The sequence below is a fragment of the Lepidochelys olivacea genome (assembly GCF_965140295.1).
Source record: "Lepidochelys olivacea isolate rLepOli2 genome assembly, chromosome: 10".
NCBI lineage: Eukaryota > Metazoa > Chordata > Testudines > Cheloniidae > Lepidochelys > Lepidochelys olivacea.
Genome location: NC_140420.1, coordinates 37,440,588 through 37,460,804, shown reverse-complemented (window position 1 = coordinate 37,460,804; position 20,217 = coordinate 37,440,588). Strand labels below are relative to the sequence as shown.

Below are 20,217 nucleotides of genomic sequence, written 5' to 3'. Positions count from 1 at the left end.
TCTGGCAACAGGCACATTTGCATGGCTCAATCTTTGTGGGATTGTTTCTGCTCTGACAGGGGAACCACCCACCCTTTAAGAAAACACTCTGTCCTGTTTCACTGCAGCTTCTCGACGGACCAATTCCACAAGATCTAGTTACATCTTCTTGCCACAACACTCAGTTCCTTGGCACTAGAGATGCTTGGAATTTTTCCTTCAAAACAGTTTTTGGGGATGAGAAATGGCTTTGTGATGAAAACAAAAATGCTCACAATAAATTTTTCAGTAAAAAATTTCTGGTTTTGGTAAAATTTCCCACAAAAAATGAAAAAAAAATCACCAACTTTTTTTGTTTTTGTTTTTTTATGAAAAACTGGAAAATTTAACGCCCCCCCAACCTCATACCAATTTTCCAAAATTGCCAGCGAAAAGTAATTAGCATTTTTTGACCAGCCTTACTCAGCACAGCTATCCCCATGCTTCTTAAAGCAACAAGCCCCCAGGGCACAGCTTCTGTGGTCCAGAGGATGATTGAGACTGCTGAGTGCTCAGAAAAGGCAGCCTTCAGGAGCCTACTGAGCCTCCAAATTCTACCTGCACTGCTGGAGGACAAGATGTTGCTTAATTTTCCTTTTCAGACACACATTGCTAGTCAGTGACATTCACCCTGCTTTGGGACTGTCATATGGTTCTGAGTTTTGCTGGCCAAACATGATTTCATCTCAGGCCAGGTACATGAGGAAGGGGCAGGATGCTGGGGAAACCAAAGTGGAAAGGCAGTTATTTGGCCCTGGAAGACACAGGGCAGCAAAGAGTTGGAAGGCCTGATTCTCCCTTCACTGACACTGGTGTTAATTGGGGTTAATTTTACTGAGGTCAATAGAGTTATGCTGGGTTAAAACCTGTGTCAGGTTTCAGAACGAGGCCACATTAACTTGGAACGCCTCAGACCTCACCAACCAACCACGACCCAGTGACGGGACTCCTGACAAGCAGTTGTAGCAGCTGCCTGGCTGGCTGGGCTACGGGTAGTACTGGGTGTTTGTAGCCTGTCACTCAGGAGATGTGCACTCAGTTTCTAGTTCTGTCACTGAGTCCTTAGGTGACCTGGAGCCAGTCACTTACAATCTCTCTGTGCCTCAGTTCTCCATGGCGAGAATGATGTTTCCCTGCCTCTCAGGAGTGTTGTGAGGATAAAGTCATGCCTATCTGTGAGGTGCTCATATGTGGTCCATAGGTACAAAGAGCAGCTCAGGGATCATAGAATCATAGAATATCAGGTTTGGAAGGGACTTCAGGAGGTCATCTAGTCCAACCCCCTGCTCTAAGCAGGACCAATCCCCAACTAAATCAGGGGACTGAAGAGGAAAATCAGGGGTCACCCTAAAAGAAATAGTTGGAAAGTACCTGGAAATTAGAGTTTTGTGGCTCAATAGATATTTGCCGGCAAACACAATGTTGAATTTTTCGACACTGAAATGACCCACACTTAGAATTCCTTTTATGGGGGATCTACAAGCTCCCATGAGTCTATTACGGGCACATATGGCACAGGTGGCTACTTGGAACCCTTCCATTGAAAGTTCTGAGAAACGTAAATGGGTTAAAGTTGCAAGAAAGTCTAGCTGAATGGAAGGACTAGTTCTGGTGAGCTCTTCTCTCTCCAAGCTCACATTCACTCCAGCCTCCTCCCCCACCCCATGACTCAGAGCCATCTGACAGCCATTTCTATTGCTCTCCACCTTGCCAAAACCATCTTTTCGGCTGGAGCCAAGGGTTCCTGTGGAAGATCAATCAACCAGCTCTCTCTAGCGAACCTCCCTCCACGCCCGAGTGTGAATGGCCCTGTGTCACAGTGATTAACAACGTGCAGTCAGCATCCGCCCAGCCTGGCCTCACAGTAGTGATTCACATCAGCTTTCTCCCAAGACCCCTCAGACAACAAGAGTATGGAGAAAATGTTCTTTGTAAGGTATCTGGCAGGCAGGGAGGGATGGAGGGGGAGAGGGCATGGAATGATTTAACAGGTTTGCTTTAATGAATGTCATGCTGGTGGAAAGGGCCAGACTGACAGCACCAGACACTGAAGGTGTCACTTTGCCTGCACGGCAGGTACCAGATGGGCAGTGGCAGCACTAGCTTCCAGCACCCCCTCATCGGTGCACTTCAGCAATGTTCTAGACAGACGGCCTCAAGGAGTGAGAGGGTCACCTATACTCCATGTATATTCGGGGTGAATTTGGGGAAGATGGCTTCCCTTGAAGTGTCTGGAAAATTGGCCCCCTCCATTAAATTAAATTAAATCTGAGTAATTGAAGCCCAGAATTCCTGACTGCAGTTGCAAATCAGATAATTAAAACACCAAATTCTCAGATTCCTGCCTGCAAATGCATATTCAAGCCATTGAACAAGATAGCCTTTAATTTTTAGCATCTCTACCAACTAGCGTGCTGATTGCCATCTCTTACAGTGAGGGTGAGGGTCAGCTGAGGAAAGATAGGGGATGTGGACACCAGTCCACCATTGGCCAGAAACCACCATGCGCCATCGAACTACCACCAGATGGCAATGACTTTTGGTCACTGCTGACCTTGGATGCCTCTCTGTAAGCAGCTGGATCTCTGGCTAGATTGAGGCCCAATAGGAGAGGAACAGAGGGTGGGGGAAGCTTGGATGGAGTGAACACAAACTGAATTCCCCTCTCAGTCCAGAAGAGCACGACCCGCCTAGGGCAGGGTGAGATGCTCCGACAGATCAGGGTGGGACAGAATTGTGTTCCCATCCCAGGACTGGGTTTGCCCATCCAAGGCGTGGCAGCAGGTGTCCGCTGGCCCATTTCCTCACTCTTCTTCCCTGCGAAGTTGACTTCTGGAAGGAAGAGCAGCTTACCATAATCCTTCTTGCAGTATTTTTTCATATTAATCTTGTAGTTGCCTTTGGCTGGCTTGCAGTACGAATCACAGTCTGCAGAGAAGGAACAGAGCAAACTAAGAGCTGAGTAGTTTCAAACAAATCCCGTACAAGCAAAACCATCACAACCAGGGGGAAGGAGAGGCTAGGGGAAGTTTGCATCTCTCACCTGCAACACTGTACGCTGGTATTAACAGTGAATCACCCACTTGGGGCAAAGACCAATAAAAGGCAATATCATTTCATACAGCAGATTTCAGAGAGACTGAATCCTCAAACTCTCTAGAGCTTTTGAGCCAGATCCTCAGTTGATGGAGCTCCTCTGACTTCAGCTGAGCTCTGCTGATTTACAGCAGCTGTGGATAATAAAACTATAGAGCTAATAATAAATAACAGCGGTGGCCGAGAGAAATCGAGAGGCACAGATTTTAAGCTCTTCAGACAGGGACTGTCTTTGTATGTGTTTGCACAGCTTCTAGCATAATGGATTCTTACTGGGACTTTTGGGATAACATAATGAGAATATTAAATAATAATAACCATGGGCAAGGGAGAAAATGTGTCCTCAGCTTAGATTTGAGATGGACAGTGGAGTATTAGAGGCAAGGTGTCCCGGGTGGTAGGAGCAGCAAAGGAGAAGGTTCTTGCACCACCAATAGCCAGATTGTGAGAATGAGGCTGATGCTAGCTAAATAAAGGAGCTGGGAGAGAGGCCCAGAGAGGCCAGATCTTCAGCTGATGTAAATCAGCATAGCTCCATCAAAGCCAACAAAACTACACTGATTTACATCAGCTGAGATTCTGGCCCCATGTCCCTTAGGATGGGCTGGAGAAAGTTCTAAAGAGGGAGTTAGAACACATTTTGCCAAACTCATGTAATTCCACTGAAGTTGAGGGTGTTACTCCAGGGATGAACTTGGACCATGTAGAATCCTTTTGACCTGTATTCTGATGCAGACAGGAAGTCAGCGGAACTGTCTGTGGCATGGGTTGGGCTCAAGCTTCCTCATAGGTGTGAGGAGGCAGGAGCAATGCAGTTCTGCACATGCCAGGCCCTGGAGCTCTGGGAAACAGAGCTGCAGAGAAGGGAGTTGCAGGAATCCAAGGGAGAGGAGCTGCAAGGGGAAAGGTGGTGAAATCACAGCAGGATCACGCAGGAGGTGTGCTGCAGATCTGAGGGATGTAGGAGGAGAAGGAAATTGGAGTCCAGGGTAACATCAAGGCTACGGGTATGGAGACAACAGGAAACAACAGAGTCCAGCAACAGATAGGTACGTTTGAACACGTTCCATCTCCCTATCCCACAGCACACCGGCAGTGTAGGAGGCTGCTCTGCTGCAGGAGGTATTTCCCTGAATAACCTGAACACACTCCACCTTCCACCCGTGAGGGGCATTGCGCTGCTGGGACGTGGCCGGGGAGGTGTTCTTTGTGGACATGCAGCATCATTCCAGGTCTTTGGCACAGCACAGGGCGTTGCGCTCCCTGATCTGGCCACGTTCCCTGGGGCTGGGCTCATGCCATAGGCCAGCCTTTTTATGCCTATTACTGGAAGCCCAGCTTTGCATGGAGAGCAGAGCAGTTCTGGAACCTTTCTCCCCAATGTCTTTGATCCCAAGGATTTCCCAAAGCAGCCCCCTCTTCATTCCTTTCTCCTGCCACCGTCCTTTGAACAGCTCAATTTGTCTCTCTCTGCACATTTTGCTTAGGTTGTGTTTTTCTGAGCCCATCTTTCTTCCTTTCTTCCCCTCTTGCAGATTCTCTATCCAGCTTGGCTCCATTTCCCCTGGGACAGAGCAAGCAGTCAATGAAGCTCTCTTTGTCTGTTGGTTGCCAGAGGGATCGGAGAGAAAGAAACAAAACAAAACACCAACCTCCCCGTGCCAACTTCCACAAGAAAAAAGGAAGAAAACCAAAAATACAAACGGACCCTGGATTCTGCTGCTCTCTCCCTTTCCGCCCTGCTCCCTTTTATTCTGGCCTTTGTGCTGCTGGCTCCAAATTTGTCACTGATAAAAGCAGCTCAGCACGAAGCTAATTCCCCAGCAAAGGGGAGTGAGTGCTGTCCTCTACCCCAGCTTGCCCTGCCCACCTCAGCTGGGCTCACGGTGCCCAGGGGGCACCGGTCTTTTCCTGCTTCACTTTGTTCTCCTCTCCCTTTTTATTTAGGGAAGCACAGAGCCACACTCTGGCAGCTTTTATGACAAAGACATTTATGCTAGGTTTTTCCATTTCTCTCCCTTCCCTTTTTGAATGAATCTAGCGCTGACAGAGGATGCTCCACTGCCCATCCTGGGGCCTGAATCCCTTTCTTTGTTAACAGAACAAGTACAGTATGGGCAGCAGCAGTGCAAGCTTCCTGCACATCCACTGCCACCAATGGATCTGAACCATGACTCCAAGGCATGGCTCTAGGGAGAGAACACAGTTCGTTCTCCATGACCCATTCAGTCCTCAGCTTCTCTGCTGAGTGGGCAGCCCGAGTGACCTTGGCAATGGTGGTTTTTGGACATGGACCTTTCTCCCCTGGGAAATAGTCTGAGATGGCCAGCTCATTCCACACAGGCCATGGAGCTGCTGCCAGATGGGGCTGACTTTCTGACAAGGGTCAGAACTTTATTATGTTTACGCCTTATGGGGAAAATTCACCCCTGTGCAGAGCCTATTTTCAGGGCTTTAGTGGACTTTTGAGATCTTGTGCAAGGAGTGAACTTCACATTATTTTTAACTGTTTTTGGAGAACTGCTCAGTGCTGCTTCTGATCTCGCTGATATTGGCTTTACCTGCCCTGAATTATTCCAGTGGGCTCAAATCTGCTCTTGGTGAAACCACTACAAATCTAATCCAACTCAGCTGGTTTACACAGCCATTACTGTAGATTTACATCAATGGAAATAGGTGAGAATGTGACTGGCTGATCTCACCTGAGTTGCTCCTGATTTACACCAGGGTTTGAAAAACCAGAAGGAAGCCCATAATGTCATTGCTATTTTTTTAAATAATGGTAGCAAAACTAAACACAACAACATAACTTGAAGTAACAGATCTACCTAAAAATCTGAAGACTAAATGGGAAAGGAACAATGGGCAGATTAAAAATACAGGAACTTCTCCATAGTAGTTTAAGAAACTCTACGGGTCAGATCCTTAATTGGTGTAAATGGCTATATTTGGACTCTTTTGTGAGCTAGTTGTTCAAGCTAATCAGTTGGAAAGTCTTGGCTCCTATACAGGAGTTATTTCAGGCCCAAGTGCTCCAGCCATGACAAGCAGATTTCATCCCCTCAGTTTGGTTGTGTTTATGGTAGAGCCCCTCCCTCCCCCCCGAAAATGGATTTTCCATTCCACAGAATCTTTGGAGAACTTGAAATTTTTTTTTCATCCCAAATGAAGAGGAAAAGCCAAAATTTCACAAATTTTCACAGAACAAAATTCGCATCCCCCCCCGCCCCCCCGGTCAACCAAAACATTTTGTTTTAACTTTGACCACTTATTATTATTTTAAATGTTTTCATATAAAATAAAGTAAATTTCAAAACAAAACATCTGGAAGTTTTGACATTTTTGAAATGTTTTTCCCAAAATGAACTTTCATCAAAATCGATACGATTTTGCAAAAAAACTATTTTCATCATGATGGCATGTCTCAACAGCAAATTGTTTTGATGAAAAGTTTTCACCCAGCTCCAGTTTATAGGGCACATGTGAAATGCCCCAATTTAAGATACTGTGATTTAGCAACTGCCCCAGCTTCTCTGGTGTGTTAAGGCTGCTTTGTACCATTCTGCTTTAAAGTCTGTCTATTGAAACTCACCCAGCATAGGTATATAGCACCCCCTCTTCCCCCATCCCTCCTGTCATGGCGGGGATCATGGCTGAGGCAAGGAGGGCAGCTTGTAGATGTTGCTGTGGAGATGCTCACAAGTAGGCTAGGCTAACCTGGGTGCTCAGACCCAGGTACTGATCACCCAGGTTAACTGGGCAGTGTAACCATAGCCTTGGTGTTTGACGTCTGTCCTTAGGCTTCAAATGCAGCATTCAAGGAACCCACAAAGTGCAGGTTTGTCCAGAAGAGGATTCAGGGTGAGTCAAGAATCCCACTGCAAGACCTCGTGCCAGTCTCTGCTCTCATGCCTTCATCAGACCTGTATCCCTAATGCTGTATCACTAATGCAGTGGGGCACTAAGGGCCCTGTCAGAACCAGCGCCTCACTGGGCCAAGCACTGGCTGTATCTGCATGCAGACTAATTCTCCGTGGGAGAGAATTCACAGCAGTAAGTATCAGAGAGCAGCACCAGACTGGGGCAGATGGCACTGGGGCTGGTGGCAATAGCATAGCACCGAACCACATCCAGCCACGGGATGGGAAGTTGTTCAGAAAGCTGAAAGGAGAGGGGATGCAAAAGAAGGAGGAGTGCTAAATGGCCATACATGGCCTAGTGTTAGTCTGATTACAGAGTCCTGACTAGGTTCCATCTACACTTTATCGATGTTGGAACGGGGTCAAGTGACAACTGTGTTATAACCAATCCTCTAACTGGGTTGTAATTGTGGCACACACGGGGTATACGAGAGACTGTGATGAGTGACAATTTGCTAACACCTCTCCCTGCAGAAAGCCAGTAGATTATAGTCCTGGGGCAAAGCCTTGGGTTGTGGAGAAGAGGTTCATGAGATGTGCAGAGCGGATGGGAAGAGAAGGAGAGACAGAGCAAGCCTGGCAGCTGAAAAGCTTTGAAGAAACTGAAGTTTAAGCCAGCGACCACTGCCAGGGAGATCTGGCCTGAGAAAGAGCCATAAATCTGAGCCTTTTTTTTTTTTTTGGTATAATAATAATGTTTTTAAGTGCCACAAGATGTAAACTAATCTACTTAGTTAGAAAAACATGTTTCTAGGGAATTGAACGATTTCTCTTGAAGAAACCAGGAGGGTTTCAGAGGAAACAGTGAAGTTCTTTACAAAGACTAGAAATTATTATTAGCACCATTATTTGTAAAAGCTATAAAGATTTCCAAAAGATCATTCCCCCTTCACTGTGCCACCCCACCATTCTGTCCCAGTCCCCCCCACACAATGCTGCTAGAAGCTCATCAGCAGAAGATTAAGCAGGAACATAACACAGAGGGCTGAGGGCAGCATGAGATGTGGAGGCCGGGGAGAGAAGTTGGCAAGTGGGAGGAATGAAAAATGATGTGGGAAGTGGGTGCGGGAGACAGTGGATAAAGTTTTCAAAAGTGACAGATTTTTAAAGGTATTTCAGTACCTAAAGATGTATTTTCTAATTGTATTTTCAAAAGCACTGAGGGTGCCAAACTCCCTTGAAATCCCATTTGACTCCCACCTGCATCTTTAGGCACCAAAATACCTTTAAGAATCTGGCTCCAAGTGATTTAGGATCCCATCTCCCGTTATCAGAAGGGACTCAGGCACTTGGAAGCCCAAGTCTATGGGCATTTTTGAAAATGGGACTTGGGCTGTTGAAGATTTTCCCCAGTGTCCCAAGATAGAAGGAGGAGGAGTAAGGGAAGAGGAGGCTGGAGAGATGAGAGCCTGTCTGCTCTGGTGAAAACCCTGATTCAGTCACAGGCAGCCAGCATTCAGCCCTCCTGCGCTGGGGTTGTCAGTGCTCCTGAAGTGTAAGCAAGGGTGAGCTGCACTTGAAACAGGGATGGAACCTGGTTAGCTTCTCTTTGCCTACAGGTAGGAGGCAGCACTGGTGCAAACACATGGACTGCTGATCTCCAAGAGTTGCCTGGGTCCTATTCCCAAGGGTAACAAGGCAGGAAGAATTGGGGATGAAATGCAGACAGAGGAATTGAAAGATGGAACAGAGTGGGAAGGATGACTGAGGAGAGGGAGGCATGAAGCTGAGTTTGGGGGGCAGCCAGAGACCTGGTGTGACGGGTGGGAGATAAAAACAAGAAAATACACCAGACACGAAGCACACAGGTGACATCTTCACTCTCCCTGCAGCCTCCCTACTCAGTCCTGGGTTTTGAAGAAAAAAAAAACTGCTCTGGATTTACAGTCATGATTAATATAATACAAATGTGATTATGAAAGAACAGAAACAGTGTTTGGAATTAATAATTTAGGCTTTTTTTAACCTCTGTTTTGTGCCGAGGAACATTCCTAGAATATAAAATTAATTTCTACTTCAATTTATGTAAGAAACTTAAAAAAACCCAAGAAACCCTCATTATTTATCTCCCCTTCTCTCCTCCCCCATTCTACCACATGGCCCTGAGTCTCAGCTAAATTCAAACCATTTGATACTGTTCTGGTCATGGAATGTGGCCTTGAAGTGGGTGTACATATACTTTGCACTACCAGAGCAGTGTAACAGAGCCACAGTGGAAGTAAGACTCATGCCCCACATGGGAGGGTATGGCTGGGTGTGACTGCAGTCCAAGCTGACATACTGGAGCTGGCTTTTACCAGTGTCACTTATTTTGCTCGAGTGGAGCTGGAATAAGCGCTGTTGGCAAAGGGGTAATTTTGCTAGAGCTTGTGTTGTGGCAGCTTCACTCTTCCAGGCCCCAGGATTTTGCCAGTACAGCTATGTAGGCACAAACCCCACCCCGACTGACACAACTACGTCGGCAAAAGGTTGTAGCATAGACCTGACCAGCAACGTGGGCTCATAGTTCAGACAAGACAAGGAAGTGATTTTCCTCTCACGGGCATTGCTGTAAATCAGGAGTGACTCCACTGTGTTAACTGGAGTTATACGGACAGGAGAGTCAGGCCTGGGCTTGTCTCTTTCTGGGGTTACTCATTGCGCTGGGCATAGTGGAGACACCGCTCCGGGATGCTGTGATGCTGACCTGTGAGCGGAGCAAGAGAAACAAAAGACACAGAAGGGAAGGGACAGAAGAGTTGAGAAAAGAGTGCAGGGTGCAGCAAATCTGTTCCAAAGGCAAAGCAAAGAAAAGCCTCAAATCAAGTGGATTTCTGGCCCCGTGAGCCAGGGCTGTGCTACACCCTTTATATCAACCCTGAAGGGCAACCCTATAAAAGTGTCAAGAGAAGTTGGACAGCCATCAGAGGAAATGCTTCACAAGCACCTCTCTCACTTGCCAGCTGCCAGAGCATTTTTTCCTCTTCCCAGCTCCCTTGAAACTTCCCGGACATGGTGTTATACACGCTAAGGGGATTTAGAAAGAAGATCAGTTTAAGTCTGACTGGCTCCCCAGATATCATCCAGGTGGAACAGACACCCACCCATCTGCCTCCCCCTGTAACAACCACCCTCCCCACCAGAAAAAGTGCACGTAGCTCTGAGCTCGGGGTTCCCTCCAGGATGAAGAGGACACCTGGGAGCTGGGGGACCATCCACAGAGTCAGCTGTTGCCAGAGCTGAAGAACAGGTGTACACAAGTGTGTGATGGGGGGAGAGTTGACGTTTGGGGAGGGGGTGGTATGAGGGAGTCCTGGGGGGCACAATCCCATTGCCTACTGTGTTGGCACCACTCAGAACGAAACATTCCATGTGGAAAGGGAAATCAAAGCAAAGGGACCGCAGCCAAAGCCAATCCACAGCTGATGTTTCCTCTTTCTCCACTGGGTGAGGTATAAATGGGCCCAGTGCAAATCCATCTATGTTCCCAGGATACAGCACGCAGCCCTGCTCCAGTGTGGCTAAGCCACCAGCACTGGCTGGGACAGAACTGCCAGGGGAGCTCTGGTGGAGGTGAGGGTGAATGGAGGGGATCCTGACTGTGGCTGTGGGTGAGGGTGAATGGAGGGGATCCCAGTTGTGGCTGTGGGTGAGGGTGAATGGAGGGGATCCCGGCTGTGGCTGTGGGTGAGGGTGTGTCTTTGCATGCAGAAGAGGGAATGCTGTTTCCATGGCATGCTCCCTGCTAGATCCCAACCCCTCATGGACCGAGGTCTGGAGGCTGGTAGGGGGCATGGGGCCAGCTGGTCTCTAGTGGATACTTCCCCCTATTGCATGGGGCACTGCAGTGTAAGTCACTGCAGACAGCCTACAAGGTGTAAGCAGCCCCTGCCCCAGTCATGAGGGATGCTTTTGGTAGCAAAGTTACTGCAGGACCCATGTTGACCAGCAGAGGAAGGCAGCCAGGCTGCAGGGCAGAGACAAGAGGTCCTCACAAGGTGTCCAATGGATTCCCTGAACCTCCGACCTCATCCATGGGAGCAAACCTCTTCACACGCAAGGAAACTCCAAGACACGCTACTCTGCATGGGAAGCAGCAGCACAGGGCAGAAATTGCCTGACTGTTAATAATAAATAACATATGATATTCACATAGAACCATCCATCTCTGAGAATTTCAACCCACAAACTGCAAACACAGCAGGAATGACGTCGCCCACCCATGACATGCAGCCACCTCTGGGGTGACTCACAGCAGCTATTTTATAGCACTCAACTATTGGTAAACTGTTGGGCCAAGTCATCCACTGGTACATCAGTGTAATTCCTTTGACATCTGGCCCTTAAATTGCAGGTCTCAGGACAACCTTTGAGTAGCAGCCTCAGCCATATGTAAAGCTGCCCTTAGGAAACATGCCCATTGAAGGTACAGGGGAGTTGGGCACCTAACTCACCTAGGCACTTCTGTAATTTCCCCTAGACCCTATCAACATTTTAGGCTCCAAATACCATTGTAAATCTGGCCTTAAGACATGGCTGCATAATTTCTGCTGTGTCATAGCACCTGGGAATCCCAGCATTGAGACACAATGTCATAATGTCATCACTTGGACTACAAAAAACGAGAAGTCCAGTGGCACCTTACAGACTAACAGATTTATTTGGGCATAAGCTTTCATGGGTAAAAAACCCACTTCTTCAGATGCATAGAGTGAAAATTACAGATATAGGCATAAACATACCGGCACATGAAGAGAAGGGAGTTACCTTACAAGTGAAGAACCAGTGTTGACAAGGCCAATTCAGTCAGGGTGGATGTGGTCCACTCCCAATAATTGATGAGGAGGTGTCAATACCAAGAAAGGGAAAATTGCTTTTGTAGTGAGCCAGCCAGCAATTTTCCCTCTGTTATGGCATAGCACCTGGGGACTTTCCACACTAACACACTACTGGATCCACTCCCCAACAGGACAGCACCCAGCTGCCGCTGGCAGTAAGCCGTGACATGCACTGAACTATAGCATGGCCCACAGGAAACCTCCAGCACTGAGACCTAACCACACTACAGCACTCCAGAAGCTCTAGCACTGAGACACTTGGATCACTTCTGTTATATATCAGGCCCTGGAATCCCCACCACTGAGACACAACCGCAGCCCCCTGAGCCCGAGCCCCAGGACACAGTTGGATAGCTGCCACTATCTTACAAGTACCACAGCTGGACACATCTCTCACCACTGCAAATCTCTAGAATCCTGTGCCAAAGTCCTTTGAGATGGGGATAAGCTCTCATTGGGTTCTGCTTAAAGCTTCTGCCTGGTCTGTTTGCACAAGAGCGAGCTTTTTCTTTACAGGTCCCTGCAAATGAGAGACTCCCAGTGCTGGGGAGAACCAGGCACAGGGCGGGCAGATCACGTGCCATTGCCGGGGCTGGCAAAAGCTGGGCAGTGGTACCACAAGTGCATTGGCAGGGATGGGGATGTGCCAAGCAGCTGTGGAGTAAGAGGTGATGCCAGTGGAGTTTGCACCCACTCACCCACCCATCAGTGTGGAGTTTTCTTACATGTCCTAGAATTTAAGGCCAGAAGGGGCTCATGGAGTCTGACCTCCCACACAGCCCAGGGCACTAAACCAAATCACCCTTTTAGTACATCCAATAACCTAGCTTAGACTAAAGTATTCCAGCTCTGGAAACTAAACTGTCTTGTGCCACAGGCAGAGATCAGGAGGGACTGAGGTGCTACCAGTGTCCAAGGTCCCTGCAGGGCAGGAAATACATTTTGTTAGATAGCCCCAAATGACCATAGCACTAGACCACTAACACTCGCTATGACCCTCTCTACCTCGGGGGAAAACCCTATACCCCCATGTTCATCTTTATAAAATGATTGTGTGGTATCCAATGCGAAGTTTGTCATGTCGGCTGTCTTCAGAAGGCTCATGATGCCCTGAGCATTGTTGTTAGTGTAATGTTATAGTAATTGTTACAGTAATGTTATAGTAAGGTTATAGGTTATAATTTCATGTATGTAGTTATGAGGCTGAAAATCCACATGGCTTAAAATAAGCCCAGGCAAAAACTCTGCAAGAGCAGAAAGGCAGTTCACACCTCATCAGGGCAGCTATGGGACAAACCCAGCCCAGCTTCACAGTCACAAAGGACGTTGGCCTAGGCAGCAACAAAAGAATCTGTTGGACTCTTGAGGGAATCACCCCCCTTCCTTTGGTCAGTATGGGACTACAATGAGGTAATGCTTACCTGACTCTAAGGGGGAAGGGGTGGGCAAAGCCAAGAGTGAAGAAAGAACATGATAAAAGGGAGAAACATTTGCCATGCTCTCTCTCTCTCTTTCACCTACATCTATAGACACCACACCAAGTGACTGAAGCGCTGATCAAAGCGGAGAGCCTGGCTGAAGCACAAGCAGCTAGCCTGTGGTGAGAAGCATCTAAGTTTGTAAGGGTATTGAAAGAGTTAAGATCAGCTTAGAATGCGTTTTGCTTTTATTTCATTTGACCAAATCTGACTTGTTATGCTTTGACTTATAATCACTTAAAATCTATCTTTCATAGTTAAAAATGTGTTTATTCTACCTGAAGCAGTGTGTTTGGTTTGAAGCATGTCAGAGACTCCCCTTGGGATAACAAGCCTGGTACATATCAATTTTTTTGTTAAATTGACGAACTCATATACGTTTGCAGCGTCCAGCAGGCATAACTGGCCACTGAAAGATGGAGGTTCCTAGAGTTGTGTCTGGGACTGGAGATATTGGCTAGTGTCATTCGGTTGCACAATCCAAAGAGCAGCTTACATGCCAGAGGCTGTGCGTGAACAGCCCAGGAGAGGGGCTTCTCACAGCAGAGCAGGGTAAGGCTGGCTCCCACAGTCAAGGATTGGAGTGACCTAGCAGATCACCCATGCAGACAACACCAGAGGGGAACATCACATTCGCCCACCCCCAAATCCTGCCACCATTTCCTCTGGGACCTGGCCATAGCGCTTGGTAAAGGAGGCTGTGTGTGGTGAAGGCATGAATCATAGAATCATAGAATATCAGGGTTGGAAGGGACCCCAGAAGGTCATCTAGTCCAACCCCCTGCTCAAAGCAGGACCAATTCCCAGTTAAATCATCCCAGCCAGGGCTTTGTCAAGCCTGACCTTAAAAACCTCTAAGGAAGGAGATTCTACCACCTCCCTAGGTAACGCATTCCAGTGTTTCACCACCCTCTTAGTGAAAAAGTTTTTCCTAATATCCAATCTAAACCTCCCCCACTGCAACTTGAGACCATTACTCCTCGTTCTGTCATCTGCTACCATTGAGAACAGTCTAGAGCCATCCTCTTTGGAACCCCCTTTCAGGTAGTTGAAAGCAGCTATCAAATCCCCCCTCATTCTTCTCTTCTGCAGGCTAAACAAGCCCAGCTCCCTCAGCCTCTCCTCATAAGTCATGTGTTCCAGTCCCCTAATCATTTTTGTTGCCCTTCGCTGGACTCTCTCCAATTTATCCACATCCTTCTTGAAGTGTGGGGCCCAAAACTGGACACAGTACTCCAGATGAGGCCTCACCAATGTCGAATAGAGGGGAACGATCACATCCCTCGATCTGCTCGCTATGCCCCTTCTTATACATCCCAAAATGCCATTGGCCTTCTTGGCAACAAGGGCACACTGCTGACTCATATCCAGCTTCTCATCCACTGTCACCCCTAGGTCCTTTTCCGCAGAACTGCTGCCTAGCCATTCGGTCCCTAGTCTGTAGCTGTGCATTGGGTTCTTCCGTCCTAAGTGCAGGACCCTGCACTTATCCTTATTGAACCTCATCAGATTTCTTTTGGCCCAATCCTCCAATTTGTCTAGGTCCTTCTGTATCCTATCCCTCCCCTCCAGCGTATCTACCACTCCTCCCAGTTTAGTATCATCCGCAAATTTGCTGAGAGTGCAATCCACACCATCCTCCAGATCATTTATGAAGATATTGAACAAAACTGGCCCCAGGACCGACCCTTGGGGTACTCCACTTGATACCGGCTGCCAACTAGACATGGAGCCATTGATCACTACCCGTTGAGCCCGACAATCTAGCCAGCTTTCTACCCACCTTGTAGTGCATTCATCCAGCCCATACTTCCTTAACTTGCTGACAAGAATACTGTGGGAGACCGTGTCAAAAGCTTTGCTAAAGTCAAGAAACAATACATCCACTGCTTTCCCTTCATCCACAGAACCAGTAATCTCATCATAAAAGGCGATTAGATTAGTCAGGCATGACCTTCCCTTGGTGAATCCATGCTGGCTGTTCCTGATCACTTTCCTGATCACTGAGAACAGGGTGAGAGCTGTGAAGTCCCAAATTCTAATTCTGGCCATGCCACTCACTTGATGTGAGATCCTGGGCCATCTGACTTCACTTTCTGTGCCTCAGTTTCCTTCTCTGTACAGCAGGGATAACAACAGCAGCCTACCTCGCAGGTGTGCTGTGATGTTGAGTCACTGACTACAGTGTTTTGAGGCCCCTGAGCCAGACTCTTCTTTCACTGCACTCATGTACACTGAAGTGACTGCAGATGGAGGCTGGAGTGGCTGAGCAGAATCTGGCCCGCACAGAGCTATGTAAGTGCTAAGTGGTATTGTGAAGGAGTCCCTGCATTGGCAGTGAGGTACTCGACTCCACTTAGGTTTCTCTAACACTTAGCTAACACCACCACGGAACAGTTAATTTCTCCCCTACAGGAAGAATGAGTCGGGCGGAGCTCTTTAACTTTCAGTTGGGCTGTTAGTCTGGGGCACTCACCTGTATCACAACGAAAAGCTTTACTGAAACACAAGGGGAATATCAGATTAAAAACAGACGTCAATAAACTGCCTTTCCTCCTCCTGCCTCTCCTCTCCTCCATAGACACATTCCCCAGGTCAGCCTCTCTAATCCAAAGCACATACCCTCCGTCCCCTCCCTCCTTCCCATCCCTCCTCCATTGCCCCGAAACTTCTTTTTCCACTTAACCAAGTCTCCGTAGCTCAACTTGGAACTTTCAACACCACTAGGAATGATCTGAATGCATCATGCTCAGCAGGGGGACCCGGTACTGTGGCACGAATCCAGGTGGGCAAAGAAAGGAAATAGCTGCCATTTGTGTGAGCGTGGACAGGAGAGAGAGAGAGAGTGCATGGGTGTGTGCATGATAGAGATTATAGATGAGTGTGTGTGTGTGTGTGAGACAGAGACAGAGTGAATGTATGTGAGTGTGTATTGGGTGTGTCTGTGTACATACTGTGTATATGAGACTGTATGGCTACATTGTGTGTGTGTGTGTGTGTGTGTGCGCATGCACATGCATTGTGGGCCTTAGACTAAAGTAATTCCACTCATGTCAGTGTATTGACCCTGGATATACACCGGTGTAAATGAGAGAAGAAAGAGGCTCTGTGTATGGGAAAATATATGGGTGTGTATGAGGGTAAAGCATACATGTACTCTGTGTGTGAGTGACAAAGAGAGGCCATTAGCCAGCCAGCCAGAATTTGTGTCTGTGTATTGTATGTATTTCTGTGAGTGACAGTAGTATGGGAATACGAAGGAGTGCATGAGACAATGAGTGAGTATACGGGAAACAGATGGAGAGTGAGAGAGATAGTGTGTGTGTGTGTGTGAAAGAGAGAGAGAAAGGGGACTAAACCCAGCCCTGGCACAACGAGGTGTTATTCCCATTGACTTGGAGGGCAGTTACACAAACTGCATTTGGCTGTACGCGTGTGTGAGTGTGCGAGTGAGTTTGCACATCTGGTTTACTTCTCCCTGCTTTAAAAAAAGACGGCATATTTTGTTTTAAGAGAGATGTAACTTAATTAGGTGTTACGGCTGCAAATCTTTTACTGCTGACTTTGAATTCCTTTAAAGCCCTAAGACGCACTCTGCCAGTTTTTGCTAATTCTAATGGGGAACAAGCACTGAGCAGAATTTTTTTAAAAATAGTAATAATAAAAAGAGGGCCCAGAACACTTTGTTCCAAAGCTAGCCTGACACTTAGATGGAATCGGGGCTCAGGAGCAGAAGCCTGGGTTGCTGGAGACATTTGGGGACTAGAAGACGCCAGCTGGGCAAATGGAGATCTTAGAGAAAAACCAGGGCTCCGCCAGGGACCTGAGTGGGGGAGGAAAGGGGAGGGGAGCCAAACACCTGAAAAGCAGGAGGCTTGAAACAATGAAACACTGTTAGCAGACGCCTCAAAGAATGTGACACACCTGCTGTGAACTCTGCAAGCCTTTGGAGATGAAATGAAAGGGGGAGGGAGGGTGCATGTGGGGTATTTGGGGACTCACCAATGTTGTGTGTAAATCATCACTGCTCTGAGGTAGTTGTGGGATCCCTGCACACGCCTGCACTGGGTTTTATTGTAGTGGGATGCTGGCCCCAAGCAGTGGATCTTCAGTTTGAAAGTAAATGAATGGGGGGGCTTGGGTGAATGGCTGCACAGGGGAAACCCGGTAGGTTTGCTGGCACTGGCTCAGGGAGAGAGCAAAGGGGCATTTGAGGGGGATCAGATAGAAGAACTGACAGAAGAACCAGTGGAAAAGTGGTAAAAATTAGTGGTAAATCAGGCCACCAAGGGCTTGCCAAAGTGCTCAGCTACATGAGTGTTTGCGAGGTGAACCCGTACAGTGGTTCAAATCTGCACAGACACACCCCTGGAACCCCGACCTGGGATATTCTATCTACTACCCAAGATCCATAAACCTGGAAATCCTGGGCACCCCATCATCTCAGGCATTGGCACCCTGACAGCAGGATTGTCTGGCTATGTAGACTCCCTCCTCAGGCCCTACGCTACCAGCACTCCCAGCTACCTTCGAGACACCGCTGACTTCCTGAGGAAACTACAATCCATTGGTGATCTTCCTGATAACACCATCCTGGCCACTATGGATGTAGAAGCCCTCTACACCAACATTCCACACAAAGATGGACTACAAGCAGTCAAGAACACTATCCCCGATAATGTCACGGCTAACCTGGTGGCTGAACTTTGTGACTTTGTCCTTACCCATAACTATTTTACATTTGGGGACAATGTATACCTTCAAATCAGCGGCACTGCTATGGGTACCCGCATGGTCCCACAGTATGCCAACATTTTTATGGCTGACTTAGAACAACGCTTCCTCAGCTCTCGTCCCCTAACGCCCCTACTCTACTTGCGCTATATTGATGACATCTTCATCATCTGGACCCATGGAAAAGAAGCCCTTGAGGAATTCCTCCATGATTTCAACAATTTCCATCCCACCATCAACCTCAGCCTGGTCCAGTCCACACAAGAGATCCACTTCCTGGACACTACAGTGCTAATAAGTGATGGTCACATAAACACCACCCTATACTGGAAACCTACTGACCGCTATTCCTACCTACATGCCTCCAGCTTTCACCCTGACCACACCACACGATCCATCGTCTACAGCCAAGCTCTGCGATACAACCGCATTTGCTCCAACCCCTCAGACAGAGACAAACACCTACAAGATCTCTATCAAGCATTCTTACAACTACAATACCCACCTGCAGAAGTGAAGAAACAGATTGATAGAGTCAGAAGAGTTCCCAAAAGTCACCTACTACAGGACAGGCCTAACAAAGAAAATAACAGAACGCCACTAGCCGTCACCTTCAGCCCCCAACTAAAACCCCTCCAACGCATTATTAAGGATCTACAACCTATCCTGAAGGATGACCCAACACTCTCACAAATCTTGGGAGACAGGCCAGTCCTTGCTTACAGACAGCCCTGCAACCTGAAGCAAATTCTCACCAACAACCACATACCACACAACAGAACCACTAACCCAGGAACCTATCCTTGCAACAAAGCCCGTTGCCAACTGTGCCCACATATCTATTCGGGGGACACCATCGAAGGGCCTAATAACATCAGCCACATTATCAGAGACTCGTTCACCTGCACATCCACCAATGTGATATATGCCATCATGTGCCAGCAATGCCCCTCTGCCTTGTACATTGGTCAAACTGGACAATCTCTATGTAAAAGAATAAATGGACACAAATCAGATGTCAAGAATTATAACATTCATAAACCAGTCGGAGAACACTTCAATCTCTCTGGTCACGCAATCCCAGACATGAAGGTCGCTATCTTACAACAAAAAAACTTCAAATCCAGACTCCAGCGAGAAACTGCTGAATTGGAATTCATTTGCAAATTGGATACTATTAATTTAGGCTTAAATAGAGACTGGGAGTGGCTAAGTCATTATGCAAGGTAGCCTATTTCCCCTTGTTTTTTTCTACACCACCACCCCCCGACGTTCTGGTTAAACTTGGATTTATGCTGGAAATGGCCCACCTTGATTATCATGCACATTGTAAGGAGAGTGGTCAGTTTGGATGAGCTATTGCCAGCAGGAGAGTGAGTTTGTGGGGGGGGGGGGGGGAGGGGTGAGAAAACCTGTATTTGTGCTGGAAATGGCCCACCTTGATTATCAAGTGAGTTTGTGTGTGTATGGGGGTGGGGGGGTGAGAAAACCTGTATTTGTGCTGGAAATGGCCCACCTTGATTATCATGCACATTGTAGGGAGAGTGGTCGCTTTGGATGAGCTATTACCAGCAGGAGAGTGAGTTTGTGTGTGTGGTTTTTGGAGGGGGATGGGGGGTGAGAAAACCTGGATTTGTGCTAGAAATGGCCCACCTTGATTATCATACACATTTTAAAGAGAGTGGTCACTTTGGATGGGCTATTACCAGAAGGAGAGTGAGTTTGTGTGTGGGGGGGGGGGGGGCGGAGGGTGAGAAAACCTCGATTTGTGCTGGAAATGGCACAACTTGATGAACACTTTAGATAAGCTATTACCAGCAGGACAGTGGGGTGGGAGGAGGTATTGTTTCATGGTCTCTGTGTATATAATGTCTTCTGCAGTTTCCACAGTATGCATCCGATGAAGTGAGCTGTAGCTCACGAAAGCTCATGCTCAAATAAATTGGTTAGTCTCTAAGGTGCCACAAGTACTCCTTTTCTTTTTGCGAATACAGACTAACACGGCTGTTACTCTGAAACCGTACAGTGGGGACAGAGTTGGGCCTGCGGGGCATGGAAGGGGGGAGGCGTGGCAAAGAAGTAACAGGAAAAGTAACAGGAAGGTGTAAGATAAAGGAGGGGGTACGTTGCCCACCCATTGAATGCACATGGGTG

The 20,217-nt window shown here is 47.7% G+C and overlaps 1 protein-coding gene across 1 annotated transcript in view; it reads right to left on the bottom strand.

Annotated features, from left to right (window-relative positions):
* NTN3 (netrin 3) overlaps window positions 1-20,217 on the bottom strand; it is a 90,047-nt gene that overhangs the window by 5,460 nt on the left and 64,370 nt on the right. Inside the window, exon 6 of the mRNA XM_084641435.1 lies at window positions 2,872-2,946. Within this exon, the coding sequence (XP_084497561.1) occupies window positions 2,872-2,946 (75 nt within the window). The remainder of the gene's footprint in view (window positions 1-2,871; window positions 2,947-20,217) is intronic.